At 40.1% G+C, this 15,890-nt stretch overlaps 2 protein-coding genes across 5 annotated transcripts; both read right to left on the bottom strand.

Moving 5' to 3' along the window:
- Positions 1-227: 227 nt before the first annotated feature.
- fbxo22 (F-box protein 22) lies at positions 228-7,790 on the bottom strand. Its single transcript, XM_010891230.4, has 7 exons — positions 7,075-7,790; positions 6,455-6,587; positions 6,124-6,211; positions 5,058-5,156; positions 2,977-3,129; positions 2,487-2,652; positions 228-2,136 (listed from the first exon to the last, which is right to left on the bottom strand). The coding sequence occupies exons 1-7, from the start codon at positions 7,203-7,205 to the stop codon at positions 1,743-1,745; spliced, it is 1,164 nt and encodes a 387-aa protein (XP_010889532.1). The 5' UTR covers positions 7,206-7,790; the 3' UTR covers positions 228-1,742.
- A 640-nt stretch (positions 7,791-8,430) lies between these two features.
- Positions 8,431-15,890, bottom strand: tpma (alpha-tropomyosin). Of its 4 annotated transcripts, XM_010891227.5 has the most exons (10): positions 15,582-15,883; positions 15,014-15,139; positions 12,911-13,044; positions 12,289-12,406; positions 12,090-12,160; positions 11,847-11,922; positions 11,624-11,686; positions 11,345-11,414; positions 10,479-10,557; positions 9,713-10,070 (listed from the first exon to the last, which is right to left on the bottom strand). In XM_010891227.5, exons 1-10 carry the CDS (start codon positions 15,693-15,695, stop codon positions 10,067-10,069), a joined length of 855 nt encoding a protein of 284 aa, XP_010889529.1. In that variant the 5' UTR covers positions 15,696-15,883; the 3' UTR covers positions 9,713-10,066. The 4 variants fall into 4 exon arrangements, with proteins under 4 accessions (XP_028981053.1, XP_010889531.1, XP_010889529.1 ...); XM_029125220.2 differs by lacking the exons at positions 9,713-10,070; positions 10,479-10,557 and adding an exon at positions 8,431-9,181 and having other exon boundaries at positions 15,582-15,890; XM_010891228.4 differs by lacking the exons at positions 15,014-15,139; positions 15,582-15,883 and adding an exon at positions 13,635-13,871.

Raw genomic sequence — 15,890 nt, 5'->3', positions numbered from 1 at the left:
TTGCTATAAGTCGGAGTAGGCTACTTGGAATACTTTAAAAGAAAAAGTCATTGTACTTCTTACATCCTCCTAGATATCCTAACATTGCCCAATTCTAAATTTTCCCTAAACCAACTCCTTTTTTTTTATCCCCAATTTTTAATTGAGATCACAGCTGCCACAAGGAGTTGCTAGAGCTCAACGAGGCAAGGCAGCCATATTCCTCCACAGGATCCCTGATCTTATTTGAACTTGAAATAATTTGGCACACAATTCAAAAGTGCTTGTATGAAACATTTTGCTCATTAAAACCAGAGAAAATGTAAAGAATGCTACAATAACCCTATTCAACCCTATATAGAATGAATGTGTAGTAGGTGAAAGTTATATACTGAACCGTATTACAGTATATATTGAACATTTTAATGAAAATGTAGAAATTGACAAAAATGTAAGTTCTTAGAATGTCAATAAAAATAAACATTTGTTATCCAAAAGGTGAAAACAATCCAAGAAATGCATTTCAGGAAAAATATGAACAGTGATTTTACATTGCCACAGTGTCAGCGTCTGGGGGGGAAGAAATCATCAGAATGCTAGTCCGTCATTCTTTCCAGTTGTACCTTACAGCGTTTCAGTCTAAACACAAACCGAAAGAAATCAATTAAACAAACATACACGTTTGTAAAATTGCACATTCATTTCCAAAAAAAACAAACAAGACTTGAAGTCCATACATTCATAAACAACAAAAACACTGTGATAAGGAATGAGAATTATAAACGGAAAATGTAAAGAATTAAGCAGATTATTGTATATAATGCCAACTACAATATAACGTTTGTGCATGGTATGTGTAACTCAGAATTCTATAATGACAGATATACATTTTGGAGATTGTAATCCATGAAATAATGTGAATTTCAAAACGATCTTTTCTAATGAAGCAAGAAATACGATCTGATATGTTAGTATTAAGACAAGTATTAACACCGGAGAGGAAGATTCGGTCAAAAACCACAGAAGCTATTTGAGTAAATAGATGATAGCATGTAAGACAGTTTTATACAGTAGTACTAAAAGGCATTTTAAAAGGTAAGCTTTTTCTTAAACCTTGTAGTCCTGAAGTCAAGTGCCTGATCAGTTCATCTATGCAATTATATTAAATATTAATAATAATGAATGACTGGGAAACAAGTGTTGATATTTATTTGGTAGATATAAATAATTTGGTCAAGAACATTTGTTAGTTTAATTTAGAATAAATTACATGGAAAGACCAATGTATTTTAATTGAATGAGATTTATGAACTGTAGTTATTATAACTGATTCCTATCAGGATCTTGTAATACAACTCAAAATTATTGACAATATTACCTATAAAAGTTTCAAACTGATCAATGTATACAGATGAACTAAGTATTTGCCGGTATTGGAGCAGATCAAATGTAGCATTGGGAATAATGTACTAATAATAATGCACTAATACCATAAGATAAGACATGAGACTCCAGAATCCAAATGTGGTTGTCAACCTTCATCCCTTGTCCTGCGTTCACAAAACTAAGGAGCCAGGGTTGTATTCAGATGGACACACCGTTTATACACATTTAGCAATGTAAAACAAGCCAGGCATTTGTTGGAGTGACTGGGATGGAACCTTACGGGTTCTTCTCGTTTTCCTTTGTTTTTGTGCCTAACAAATACGAGCCAGGAGTGAGTTAACTACATTTTGTTTGAATGTGAATACGCAAAGAGCTCCTCAGCCCAGATGGACCAGGGTCATGACAGTGGTGTATCCATGCTGTAGACCGTCGGAATCCATGTCACACAGGTTATAGTCCTCCTTCACGATACGATCACACCCAATCTCCCCGTTTCCAAAGAAACCAAAGAGAGGGATATTAGGGAAGACCTTGCGGAAGGTGTCGGCCTCCACGTTGCGCTGGTTGTTGTAGTAGTTGTGTCCACGGCCCACGCAGGCAAACATGAATCCCAGGGTGTTCCTCTCTGGGAGGTTGGCAGCCTTCAGCCTCTGAATGATGGCCTCCGCTGCCTTGGCACTGCTCACATCCTGCTCCAGCAGAACACTGGCCCCCTGGATCTTGGGGCCGCTCAGGGTTAGACCCACCACACCATAAGATCCCCGATCACAGCTACAGGGAGACAGACCAGAAGTCACGGCTATGGAGACAGACAGACCATAATAAAGTCACAGCTACATGGAGACAGACCAGAAGTCACGGCTATGGAGACAGACAGACCATAATAAAGTCACAGCTACAGGGAGACAGACCAGAAGTCACGGCTATGGGGACAGACAGACCATAATAAAGTCACAGCCACAGGGACAGAAAGAACAAAACTAAATCACAGCAACATACTAAAAAAATGGAGGGCCCCTAAACATGACGACGGTGGGACTAAGCACCCCATAGGGGAACTTCTCCCCTATCTGAGCACTGAGAAGAGCACTGCACACCTTACACACCCTTTAGGTACTCACCACTTTCTTTTAGGGGAGAAGACGTTCTCCACATGTCCACCGGCAATGAGAACCTTGCTGCGTGCCAGTGGCTCTAGCACCTGGTTGAGGAAGCGAGCAGCTCCGGGTTTAAAGGCGTCATAGCCAAACAACAGCACCACCCGTAGATCAGTGTTGTTCACCAGGCCTGACTTGACCAGATGAGAGAGAGGTCACAGAGGAAATACTGACACATGACAACGGTTGGCTATTGGTCAGGATGTGTTTAGCACGCTGCAGAAAGACTTCTGTCACAACACTGCTACATTCCTTACATACATTCATATACCAACCAGCCCTTGTAGCGATCAACTTTACACTGCATGGTTTGTATTGGGCTATAGAAAAGCTAGCAGTGACAATGTCAAACAGTACTAACCAATTGAATGTTTTACTGCCCTCATGTGGGAAAATGACAAGTATATTACTTATGAGGTCATCAGAATTTCCACTCCCAGTCGGTCAGACCAACCTGCTTCCACCAGATTTGCCTCTGAAATGGTGTTCTTGCAGAAGTGAAAAGGGCGGATGTCCACTCCCTCCATCCTGGGAAACATGATAGCGTAGCCAGCCTCTCCTTCTTGGAACTCCTTGGGTGCACCAGAGTGGGAGCCAGTGGGAGTTACTGTGGGGGGGATAAAATAATTGTCAAGACTCTGATATTGAGGAAATGGGCAAATTACTTAAAAAAAAAAAGCTATCATTGTTTTATGAGGGAACCGATGATGTTTAAGCAAATTCCAACATTAACTATGGGGAGAGGTAACAACACCCATCGTACTGTGAAGATATAACCGTTGAATCTGGTAGCCAAACTGAAAAATGCAATAACTGGTTTAGGCATTATGGGTTATGATATATTTAGACCTAAAGGTTAGGTTGTTGAGATAAGGGTTAGGGGATGGAAAGGGTTTAATTTCAGCCTGCAGTAGAGTTGTAATTCATTACTATTTTGATAATCAACTATTGTGATGATGAATCAAAATATACTTTTGTTTGCTGCTGTATATACACATAAATCAATAATCTACGCTTTTCATTCATTTGAAAATTATTATAATACAATTTGATTCATAAAGCAGTGTTTTAAAAAATGCAAAACATGGTATAGCAAAGAAGGTTATATTAAACTTCTGACATTATTTTGAAATGACATTTGAAATACGTATTTTGAATCAAATTGTATTAAAATAATTTTCAAATGAATGAAAAGCGTAGATTATTGATTTATGAGTATATACAGCAGCAAACAAAATGAAGAGACCACTGCACCTTTTTCTTTCCTTTCCAAAGAAGTTGAAAAGGAAAGTTTTGAGTGAGGAACAGAAGCGTTCAATTTGCAGTGATGTCTTAATTTTAACCCTTCTGTTCCCCACTAGAGAGAGAGAGCGAGAGAGTGTGAGAGTGAAAGAGAGAGAGAGATGTTAATGTGATCAACAAGAAGACAGGTCAAGAAGAATATCGAACAAGTGCTGTGTCGATGGGAGTGTCACTTCTCTCCAGTTTAGTGTTAACAGAGGAACAAAGAGCACATATCCTGGTTGCCAGCCCTAGAAGACTGGTAATCAATCAACGTAACAGTTCCCATGCTTCTTTTCAATCTCCAAAGCTGAGCTCCTTATGCTAATCGGGCAGGGGGAGATTAATGTGGACCATCCCTTGTGGACAGGTGACCCACTCCTCTCTGATAAGCTTAAGTAAATCAGACCCTCTCTCACACCCCCCGCTGCTGAAAGACTCATTCACGCCTTCATCTCCTCCCGACTGGACTAGTGCAACTCACTTCTCCTCGGCATCAGCTCTACCAACATCAACCGAATCCAACTGGTCCAAAACGCAGCCGCCCGACTCATCACCCGCTCCAAATCCTGGCACCACATCACTCCAGTCCTAAAACAACTCCACTGGCTTCCTATCTCCCACCGGATCACCTACAAAATCCTGGTCCTCACCTACAAAGCCCTCCACCATCTGGCCCCCTCATACCTCAGCTGGTCTCCTCTCCATCCAAAGATCCAACCTCCACAGTTTTGGGGACAGAGCCTTCTCCAGGGCAGCTCCCAGGCTCTGGAACTCCCACCCCCAAGAGATCTGCAACTCTGAGTCCCTCACCATCTTCCAGTCCCACCTCAAGACCCATCTCTTCACTTCTGCCTATCCGTAGCCCCACGCCCCCCTCCCTTCTCATCTGTGCCTGAATCTTGTTTTGTTTGTTTTGTTACCTCCCCTGTAAAGCGACTTTGAGTCTGAGAAAAGCACTATATAAATCCAATGTATTATTATTAAGTGAGCTAGTTAACAATAAAATACTCTGCTAGATGACAATGCATCACTCAGTCAGAACCCACATCAGAGAGCAAAGGACCTGAATGTCACGCACTGCCAGCAGTCTGCATCATGAATTACAGCACAATAGCTGAAGGAAAATGAAACTGGATGAATTGCTGTACATGTATTGCAGAACAGACATCACACAATAAGTACCAGAGAAATAATCAATGTTTTGGTTATCAGGGGGTAGGAAAGGGAATACAAAATGAATGGGTTTCTTACAGACGATGCCGGGAGTGGCGACGCCCATGATGTCACATCCCTTAGGGAACAGTCCATTCAGCTCCTCAATTGAGTCTGGGCCGTGATGTGACTTACGTGCTGCAAAGGTGGATACAGGTTAACATATTCCATTTTGATTTGGACTAGGTCTCAGGTATAAGCTATAAGATTTAGAACAAAGCTTCCAACTTAACAACTCACAAGTGTTTATGTCTAGAAAATGAATGATGACCTAATTTTGGCAATTACCCAAAACTTCTCATCTATCCTCCAAACCACACGCTCTTTCTCTCTCTGCCCAACTGCCGAAGTGCCAGGATTTTTTGACTAAAAACGTTTTACATAATGTCAAGGACATTCAAATCCAAAGTTTATCCAAGGGTGAGTGGGTGAAGGACAGAGAAACTTATAAGCAAACATCTGAACGAAACAAAATCGGGGGCGCTGATCACAGCTGCGAGAAAAGAACAGATACACATTGACTCACATGATTATGAAATAGGGTAAAGCCATTTAAGTTTGTATTCTTGAGCACTTGGAGGGTCTGTATTTTGGAAATTATTATGTTTTGTAGACCCTGCCCCTGTTTTGTAAACTATGTAGACCCCAGGCCTACTTGTAAGAAGTAGGGGTACATACAGTATGTAGAAAAGTACAGGTTTTAACATTTCAAACAACCGATTGTTCTAAAGTCATCCAAAACAGGGATAGCCCGACTACTACTACTACACAAACTGAATAAATGAATAGTCACCTTGCTACAGTCAACCTAACTATACAGCAAGGCCTTTAAGTTAACTAAAGTTTGAAAAACCTTTGTAGTAAACTGAAATAAAATAATTAAAATGGAACACGTAGGCTACCCTTTTTAACTGGACAGGTTACATGTCCACTCAGTGCTTGTAGTCGACCCCCCCCCCCCCCCCCCCCCCACACACACACAAATGTATTTTGTTTCATTACAGGAAAAAATGGGGTTGACTTAACAGCTACTTTAACATATATATATATATATTTTTAACACTTTTATAACCGTGTTACAAGTGTTATAAATGTAACATCATACCCTTTTTTTGTTTGTAGCAACAGTCTTGTCCATTGAAGGTCTCACTGTCCACCATAACCAAGACTGTTTTGGGCAGTATGTATATATTCTGCAAACATTGAGAGATGTGTTTCTACCATGTTCAAGAATGTTAATGATTTAACAATGTCACAAAGACTTTTCCACATCAGTAATTAGACTATAAGTGTAAGGCAGGATATTTAATAGTCTACTTGATAAAAATATAATATGTTATATAAATATGCTTTCTGTTATGCAATTATGTCTTCTATATTAATTACATTTCTATTAAAAACGTGTCCTGTCGTATTTCGTTATGAGTCTAACTTACCTCTACTTCGTCAGCCAGTTTGGGGCAGAGCGCATGGCCGTCACAGTTGGACGGGCCAGAGGCAGACACCCACGTCATGTTCTGCTGGACCCTCAGAACCCTACGTGCACAGTTCCTCCACAGTTTGCAAACACTGCACCGCAACCAATACAAGCGTGGTTAGAAAATGTGTTTGCGACCACTGTGTGGTAAGCAAATAAACGCTATACAAACTAGCCACTTTGCTACATAACCTCAGTTAGCTAGATTCCATGCATTTCTTAGGTATCAATGCAGCACGTATCATAAGCTAAGACAAGCTTGCTAACTTTAACTGATATTCAAATCTCACGTGTTGTCTGCCTGAAAGTTGGCAAGAAAACCGTACCGTAGCTAATGTAACGCATAAACAGACATTTCGTTTAGCTAGCAAGTTAGCTAGCAACCTCAGATCTCACCAACTTCTTGTACAATTAAAACATACATTGCTACTGATGAACATTAAACCTCTTGCTGGATAGGATTAGCTGACCATGGCAAATCGAGCAATCGACCTTTACTATTTTAATGCGAAGTACTGTACTAGTTAAATTACGTTAGCTAGTTAGCTAACGTTAGCAAATACTGTATCTTTCACTTACCACGTCATTTTGAGCAGGGATTTGGTTGGTACAAACGTTAAGATTCTCTCCACGACTTCTGCTACATTGCTAAGTATGTATTCGGCTTTGCTTTCATCTGAAGCTCCGGGAAAAGCTGTGTTTTCATCCATATTTCCTTCTCAATATGTTGTTCGCTACCGACTCTTGAGTTTGAACTGTAACCTCTAACGCATATCGAAACTAAAGCAGTTTCCGGGGAAAGCAAATACACGATTACTGCCATCTAGTGATAAGTGAAACTTCACACCGTTTTTATCTAGCTTACATTATCTTATTTGTTGGGTGATTCTTTCCAGTGTGTCAAATAATATTATATTTGTTCTGCTATTATTATTGATATTGGATTCCAGCTGCTAAAATTTTCGGTGTCGTTTTTTTTGTTTCATAATGCGCCAAATGTTTTATAAGGGTGACAGGTCTGGAATGCAAGCAGGCTTGTTTAGCACCAATGACATGCTGGTGTAAGACGTGCAGAATGTGGTTTGGCATTGTCTTCCCGAAATATGCAAGGCCTTCCCTGAAAATGACATCGTCTGGACGGCAAGCTTATGAACTCCAAAACGTGCTTATATTGTTCAGCATTAATGGTGCCTTCCCAGATGTGCAAGTCACCCATGCTATGTATGCAACTAATATGCCACTAATGCACCCCCCTACCATCACGGATGCTGGCTTTGGGACTGTGCAACTTTTTTGGAAACTTTGTTGTATATATTTTAAATATTTCTTTGTATAATAGCAGAAATTCCAGATTGCATCTTTAAGTATACAGTACAGACTGTATATTACCGCAACACCAGAATATAAACTATATTAACAATTCATATAACAAACATACAATAACCCAACAACATGTTGGAGAAGTCAAGTAGTCCCCATTTCTAAACCTTCGGTTATTGCTTTATTATTATTATTTTTATTATTATTAATTAATTGGTCAGGAGTGATCATGTGCATTATAATAGCTTAATAAATTAAGTGGAAAAGATCAAAGTATAACTAGAATTTTAACTTTCAGCTCAGCCATATGTCTTCGTTGCTTTCTAACATCCTGTTAAAAGTCCCTTGTGTCAGCGATCTCAGTCCCTCTAAGAGCTGAAAAGGCACCACTATCAATCCCCACAGATTTCAACATAGAAGGTATGGAAATGCCCTCTGAACAGGGGAGTGTTGGTGTGATCACAGACCAGGTGTAGGTAAGTCAGAATTATGACCCACCATGTTTCAAGCCGGTGTTCTCTTTAGCCCAAGAAAGTTTGTCATCATATACCAGTAAACATGTAAATGCATTACCAGATCTTTAACATAAAAAAAACAGACACTAGACCATTTATATCCTTTCAGAATGAAAAACAAATCATTTTTATAAGTTTACAGAAACAATCATTTTGAATGAAGATTGTTAATGCTAAAAAGATAAAATATGGTCCCTGTGTATTTCTTTAGTCAACCAAAGTCAGTGTGTGTTATTTATGCCCACTAATTTCAAACCTTATCATACATTGGGGTCAGTTTTACAGACTCTGATAATGCCCGGAAATACCCATGTACAGCGACAAAGTCACAGTAACCACTAATCTGGTTATTGTGATCCATGCAACAAGTCCAGTTGTTGATAAATTGAACCAAAACAGGCCCTTTCTTAAATCCATTTACTCTGAGTCTGTGAAACCCACCCTTGTTACCTGCAACGAGAACATGCATTTCTTTTAGTGAACATGCATTTCATTTCTCTGATGCTCCGCAAAATCTACATCCAAATGATGTAGACTTCCTTCCCAATAAATGTATTAAAACAATTGAAAATTATATTTCCTGTGTCAGAGACACGCAAACTATATTTCTGTTATAGCATCAGAGAAATGTATATGGCCAATGACATGCCAAGACAATAGAGATTTTAGTTTTGCAACATAAATAAAGAGACTGTCAGTTTTATTCTAATATAAATGCACTGTATATGGCCAATTGAATTCAAACTGTGCTAAATCCACAAGACATCCAGTTTTGGTTCAATCCTGATTTAATACCACTCTCAGTTCATTGGAAAGGAGGCGGTTTTTCTCAAGCTGCTGGTACAGAGGGTCTTTGCAGTCAGAAAGCGGGTTTAGAGAAAATAGAAGAATGAAAAGAATTGTTAGTACAGGAACAATTATGATTTTCAATCTCCATTGGCTGCATACACAACAAATACTTCCACTAGCACAAACACTTCACCCTCTACTTTAGTGTGTGGTAACATTTGCCAATAAAGAAAATTAAATCTCACTTCTGTGTGGAGATGGTGGGAAATTACTGAATTATGTTAACAGAATATCCCTGCTACTAGACAACTCATTATTCTTCCTTTTGCTGGAAATATTAAGCTAAGAATAACCTGGGAGCTATATTGCCATTCTCTTGTGAATTTCCTTGACGCAAGGAATGTTAAAACCATTTTCCTTTTTAAATCAAACCCTTTTGATTTAACCCAAACAAGTCTAGTTCCTAAGGAGTCAAATCTATGTGGATGTGCTTTTTTTACCAAATGCAAGCTCATTTATAGCTCATTATAAGCTCATAGCACAATAGGACCATAGCGTGAATCAAAATCTAATCCAAAACAGTAAAGCATAGGTTTGTAAAAGAGGAGCTTTTGGTTTTATTCAAAGCTACTCTTCAATAAATTAAACATAGAAAAAAATAAAATACAAGAAATGAAATGAATCAAATAAAGAAATGAAGAGGAAAAGGGGATGGACAGCTGACATGTGTGGGTGTAACATTTATTTTACAGAAAGCAAAATGAGTCAGGGTTCTGTATAACTTATGTAAGTTGGCAACGGCAGAAGCCCAATCCAAGGAGATGTGTAATAGAAGAGACAGATATATAGGGGACAAGATGTTGGGCGATACTGCCATGTAGTTGCAGTAGAGAGGCCTCTCAACCAGTGGGTGGCGTCTGTGATGGTTGTGAGGTAACTTAAGCAGTTTAACTGGAAAAGAGGGGGAAAACAGAATGTGTTGGAGGGAGAAATAATAGAATTAGCTGACTGATATGACATGCAGGATGAAAACCATAACCAACAAAGCAGAGCCAGGTACTCAAAAGCTGTTGAGTGGTATACCATTCTAGGGATCTATTTAGAATATTTTAAGAGCTTTCAAAGTTTTATGTCTAATTGTAAAATGAATGTGAAGAAAATAATATAATCTAACTAGAAAGGAACCATAAACATGCCAGAGCTATTTGCTGTGGAATAGTTATTAGTAGACACTGAAACAAAATATGCAAGCAAAACAAAACTAAAGCAATGAAAGTGCCACCAGAGGGAGTAGTAGTAAAATGATGAGTGGAAGGGGGGCTTTCCATGACACGCAGACACAACCAGGGGATAATTTACATGGAGGTCATGTCGTTGAGGGCGTGGTCCAACTCCTCGCTGATAGCCTTGTACTTCAGCTTCTGCGCATACAACTCGTCTGTTATGGACAGGGAGTGCAGGAGTGATGGAGAAGAGGACATTGATAGGTTGGTAATGAAGAGGAAGGGGCCAGCAACAAAGGACAGGAGAAAACAGATAGAGGAAAGGGGGGGTTTAGGAAAAAAACAAAGGATTTTCAGAGGACAGAATTGAACAAAAGGAAACAGAATTGCAAACTGACAAAGAATAAGGTAAAAATACCTGAAATGACTTGAAACCCTGTTAAAGGCTACTGGTTACTGAGATACACATATTAAATAATTGACAGCATGTAGCTGCATTTTCCAAATGACAACACATACTCTTTGTCCTTCCAGATCCAGTCCCAAAAACAGCATCATGATGTCTGAAACGTTCTATTTCTGATTAAAGCAATTTTGACAAATGTTTCCTTGGCCTAGTGTAGCCTAACGTAGACTGACTGAGGGTCAGTATAATGTAAGCCGTGGCACTGAATGTTTCTGCAAAGAAATGACTGTGCAGAATGTATATAAACATCTACAGCATATACCACAGATCCCATTTCAGTGACCTGCTATAAACTGACCACATAAATAACATGATGTCAACACAGAGGGGATGGTGAAAGGTCAGATTTGATTTGGTATCTTGATGGAATCATTTTTCAGGAAAAAACATTAACAAAGTGCCAATGAAAATGTCTGTCCTGTTGTAATATAAAACTTGCCACAGATTGTCACATGAAAGAAATAACAGAATGTAGAAAAATATGCAGTATGCCTCAGTATGCTACACAACATGAAATTAAGTAAAAATTTCTATACCCTCCAGATCATCAATGGTCTTCTCAAGCTTCGCAACGGACCTCTCAGCAAACTCAGCACGGGTCTCAGCCTGTGGCACAATAGGCAGACAAGAAAAGATGAGTGTGTCCCATTTTCATAAGAAGTTCCCACATAGATACTGTTCATGCCACAATATCCACACTTTCCTCTGTCCTACTGTGTATAAGATTCAGAGGCCAACGTGCTCACTCTGTCTCGCAAGTGGATGGCAAAGTGAACAAGAAATATTATACAATGATAATGTGTAGGCGAACTCACCTCCTTCAGCTTGTCTGTAAGAACCTTGATCTCCTCCTCATACTTGTCCTCCTTCTGTGAGTACTGTAGTGGCATACAGGAGCAGAGGTCAGGGAGTCATCATAATACAGCCTTCAATTACTGATTTAATGGATAACAGACATACATGAGGGGCCAACTTTATTCTTCCTCCATGGTATCGTTAGCATTGGAGATATAACCCTGAATGCATCAAGAAACCTACCTTCTCTGCCTGAGCCTCAAGAGACTTCAGGTTGTTTGTGACTGTCTTTAACTCTTCCTCAAGCTCAGAGCATTTGCTGGTATTTTAGGTGTTATTGAAAGAAAGGGGTGGAAACAGACAAATAGATGGGGGAGAGGAACATTCATTATAACTGGGTAGCGGGCACACATTTACGGTAATGACAGGGGGTCTCAAAAGCAGTGAAGTGTGCAGTAATTTTGTTGTTGGTTCCAAAGGTCTCACCCCTCAGACAATTCAGCACGCTCCTCTGTACGTTCCAGATCACTCTCAATGATGACCAGCTTGCGAGCGACCTGTAGTCACAGTACACATGTAGCCGTGTTTAGTTTGAACTCTAAGTCTACATGCTGTCAATCTCACACAACACGCACAGGGGAGATCCACGGGTGCAGCCAATGGTTTGTATGGCTGAGAAATTCACCTCCTCGTATTTTCTATCAGCCTCCTCAGCGATGTGCTTCGCCTCCTTCAGCTGGATCTCTTGCAACTCCATTTTCTCCTCATCCTTCGACGCCCTGTTCTCAATAACCTTCATGCCTCTAAAAGTGAGGAGCACAAGGGGTAACATATTTTAGGAACCGGAGGACATAGTTCTGTCCTGACACAGTTGGGGTTGTACCTAGTCAATACATCTGGCTACTGGACATATTGCAACAGACGGTGTGATTCCTGGTATGGTACGGACATTCAGAACTGAAGGTCAGGAGGACATTAGTTCTGCAGCCTTACGATCTACACTGCAAAAGCTGTACGATCTACACTGCAAAAGCTGTACGATCTACACTGCAAAAGCTGTACGATCTACACTGCAAAAGCTGTACGATCTACACTGCAAAAGCTGTACGATCTACACTGCAAAAAAAACTACATTTAGCACTGTGCGGCGCACATGCATTTTATACTATAGATATTTCCATATTAAATGTAGTCTTTATTGTGCCTGTTCAGGGAGAGTTTCACTGTCCACTGTAGGTTTGAGGACGATGGCCGTGCGTTTATCCCCTTATGATACAGAAACCCAGCGTCTCCACGCTGCCGCCCACCTCTCACTCTCATCGGCAGCCTTCTCAGCCTCCTCCAGCTTAGTCAGAGCTGTGGCCAGACGCTCCTGAGCACGATCCAACTCCTCCTCAACCAGCTGGATACGTCTGTTCAGGGAGGCGACATCAGCCTCAGCCTGAGATCACATTACACAGAGAAACCACTGTTAGCCCAGTGCAGTTGGACTAAGACAGTCACACTATATTGATATGTAGTATGTGACCTGTAGTGCGATGTGGGGGGTGACTTTTGACTACCCCTTTGAGGGGGTTTCCTAACATAGGGGAAATGTAACAATGTACAGGAAAGGGATAACAATTTCACACTAAACTCCAGCATCGCATGCAATGTGGATAGCATTGTGTACACCGTTTGCCTGCAGTGATATGTTTGCAAAGCAGCAACTGAAACATAAAAAGAGTCCTATTGTGTAAATAAATATGGTGACAGTGTATGACCACTAGACTAGGGCATAATGGACCGCAAGAGCCCAGGTTAATGGGTTTATTTTGGAGCCATCCTGCCTGGCACGTTTCTTCACTGAGTCGATTCTCACTGTATCATTTATCCATCCCTTTACGCGCATCACATTACACACACAATCGTTTGAGCAGTTTAAAAACACGAATGCTATAGTTTGATTATCGTTAAAGCGAGATGACTAGATTTGTACTTGTCGCGGGCAGGCTGCAGACTAATTGTCTTAAATTATTAACAAGTGCTTACTGATTCCCTCGCATCCCTCTCCAGCCGCAGTTGCTTCTGTAACCTCTCTGCCGACTCCTCTGCACTGTCCGCCTGTTCTTGTAGGGTTTTTATTTTCCTTTTCACAGCTTCCAACGACGTTGGCCCAGCCATTTCTCTAGTTTGGAAACAATGTTCTATTTCCCACGCCCTTTTGTAACGATTTTTGATGCATAAACAAGCAATGCTTTCAGGATGCGAATCTCTACGCCCGTCCCTTTTTCTCTACAGATCGTACCTGGGGAGTATATGACGCGCGCTTAATAACACCGGAAGTAAGAAATATAAAGAAATATATTGTCAGAGAGATATTTTAATATTGTATTGCATTCCAAATATATATGAGAATGATGATATGATATAAGCACACTGGGGAATTAACCGATAGCCTAATTATAACGTTATAAAGAATGTACATTAGAAATGTCATAGGCTATATTTCATTAAGTAGTAAAACAAATCTCATACTTAGAAACTATATTAGCACGGTTAATCTGATTACCCTTTATAATGACATGTTTTTGGAATATATTGCAGCTATATATGTTGTTACTATAATTAGTCATCATAATTTGGAGGTTTAACTGTAGCCTAATTAGTTGTGCCCACTTCGGCATTCTTAATGTTAATAAAGTTAAGTTCGACAAGATATTACAAAATAATTATCATACAAGTATTTAAAAACTGGTTGGTTCTAATCCTAAATGTGTGTTGTGAGGTAATTTACAACACGCATTTCAACAAGTGGTTAAGGGGCGCACAGGTGCAGAGGGTGTAAAGAAGTCATCTGTAACTATATAAAGCATGCGGCTAAATTTAACCTCCCACTTGCATCTTTGAGGAGGGCGGCAATTGAGAAAGATGTGTCAGACCTATTGTTGGTCTTCAGGCTTTCGTTTCGATCAGTAATGTGGAATACTGCGAATGGCAGGCCTAAAATGTAATTATTCCAAAATGAATGATAACCACATAGGCCTACGTACATGTCTATATGTATACACACAAACCAGGTGTTTTGAATTCTGATTGGCTGATAGCCGTGATATATGAGACCGTATACCAATAGTGTGACTTCACTTTTTACTGCAGTAATTGCGTTGATAATCGTTTTCTAAGAGCTATAAGGCATCTAGGGGGTTAGTGATTCATTGCCAATTATGTGCCAGGAAACAGCGCTTAGTTCTGGTATATTGGCTATGTGCTTATTGCTTGCATGTAAATGCACGTATGTATATATACAAGTGGGCTATATATAACTACACTTAAAGTGAAATGTCTTGAGGTTCAATGTCAGTAGACTGTAGGGACCTTGAAGACAACTTGACAGTTTGGTTTATGCTATCCCGTTCCTCCAAACTTACGTCTGTGGCTTTCTTTTCAGCGAGCTCAAGTTTTTCCTGGGCATCCTTTAGAGACTCGGAGTACTTGTCCAACTCATCCTCTGTTCCTTTCAGCTTTTTCTGCAGAGTTACCAGGTCATCCTCAAGCTGATGAATGGTGGAGAATATCAGCCAATTGGATTAAAACGCAAGGGGAAAATAAGAGCATGGCACAGACACATAAACAAGGAAGGAAGAGTGGAACAGATGCAAACACTTCGATATGTTTTAAGATATTGTTAATTATTAGAAAAGTATTTACATTTCATGTATCAAACCCAAACGTATTATTATGATATGTTTAAAATAGTTATCAACAATACGCCCCCCCCCCCCACCCACACACCCACACACACAGACACAAAACATATAGATTTTCCAAACAATATTTAACTCAACATTTTGTACTGATCCGTACAATCGTCATTCTATGGAAAATAGTTAAATCCATATCGAGAGAGCACGCTCCAAAAAACTTCCAGCCTAAACGTCAAAGCGTCAATGGCACCCGCGCGTAAAAAGACAACCCAAATTCTCTATGGATGCCGACCTGTTTGCTCTTGTCCTCCGCTGCCTTTTTGTCTCCCTCAGCTCCTTCAGCTCTGTCCAAGGCATTCTCCTTGTCGAGCTTAAGCATCTGCATCTTCTTCTTGATGGCATCCATGGCTGTGCTGTTGTTGGGTTGATCTAGCCTACTGACAAGAGAAACAAACTTGTGTAGAAGGTGAGGAGCTCCACGCGTCTGGACCACGCTGAATTTAAAGCTGGAGTGCAAGCTCGAGCTGACCGTAGCCTGTCAAATATGTACTTTCCTAGAGGAGTTACTGGATCCCCTTGGATACCGAATACTTTTTTGGAA

Source organism: Esox lucius, chromosome 2, assembly GCF_011004845.1.
Source record: "Esox lucius isolate fEsoLuc1 chromosome 2, fEsoLuc1.pri, whole genome shotgun sequence".
NCBI lineage: Eukaryota > Metazoa > Chordata > Actinopteri > Esociformes > Esocidae > Esox > Esox lucius.
This window is presented reverse-complemented; position numbering and strand designations above follow the sequence as displayed.

Bases quoted from the DNA above. Each gene is read 5' to 3' on its own strand.
- fbxo22 (XM_010891230.4), bottom strand. From the start codon at position 7,205: ATGGATGAAAACACAGCTTTTCCCGGAGCTTCAGATGAAAGCAAAGCC. The intron at 6,588-7,074 runs GTAAGTGAAAGA...GTTGCGGTGCAG, and splicing joins TCCCTGCTCAAAATGACGTG to TGTTTGCAAACTGTGGAGGA. The intron at 2,653-2,976 runs GTTGGTCTGACC...TGGTCAAGTCAG, and splicing joins GGCAAATCTGGTGGAAGCAG to GCCTGGTGAACAACACTGAT.
- tpma (XM_010891227.5), bottom strand. From the start codon at position 15,695: ATGGATGCCATCAAGAAGAAGATGCAGATGCTTAAGCTCGACAAGGAG. The intron at 11,415-11,623 runs GTGAGTTCGCCT...ATTGTGCCACAG, and splicing joins TTACAGACAAGCTGAAGGAG to GCTGAGACCCGTGCTGAGTT. The intron at 10,558-11,344 runs GTATAGAAATTT...TGTCCATAACAG, and splicing joins GACCATTGATGATCTGGAGG to ACGAGTTGTATGCGCAGAAG.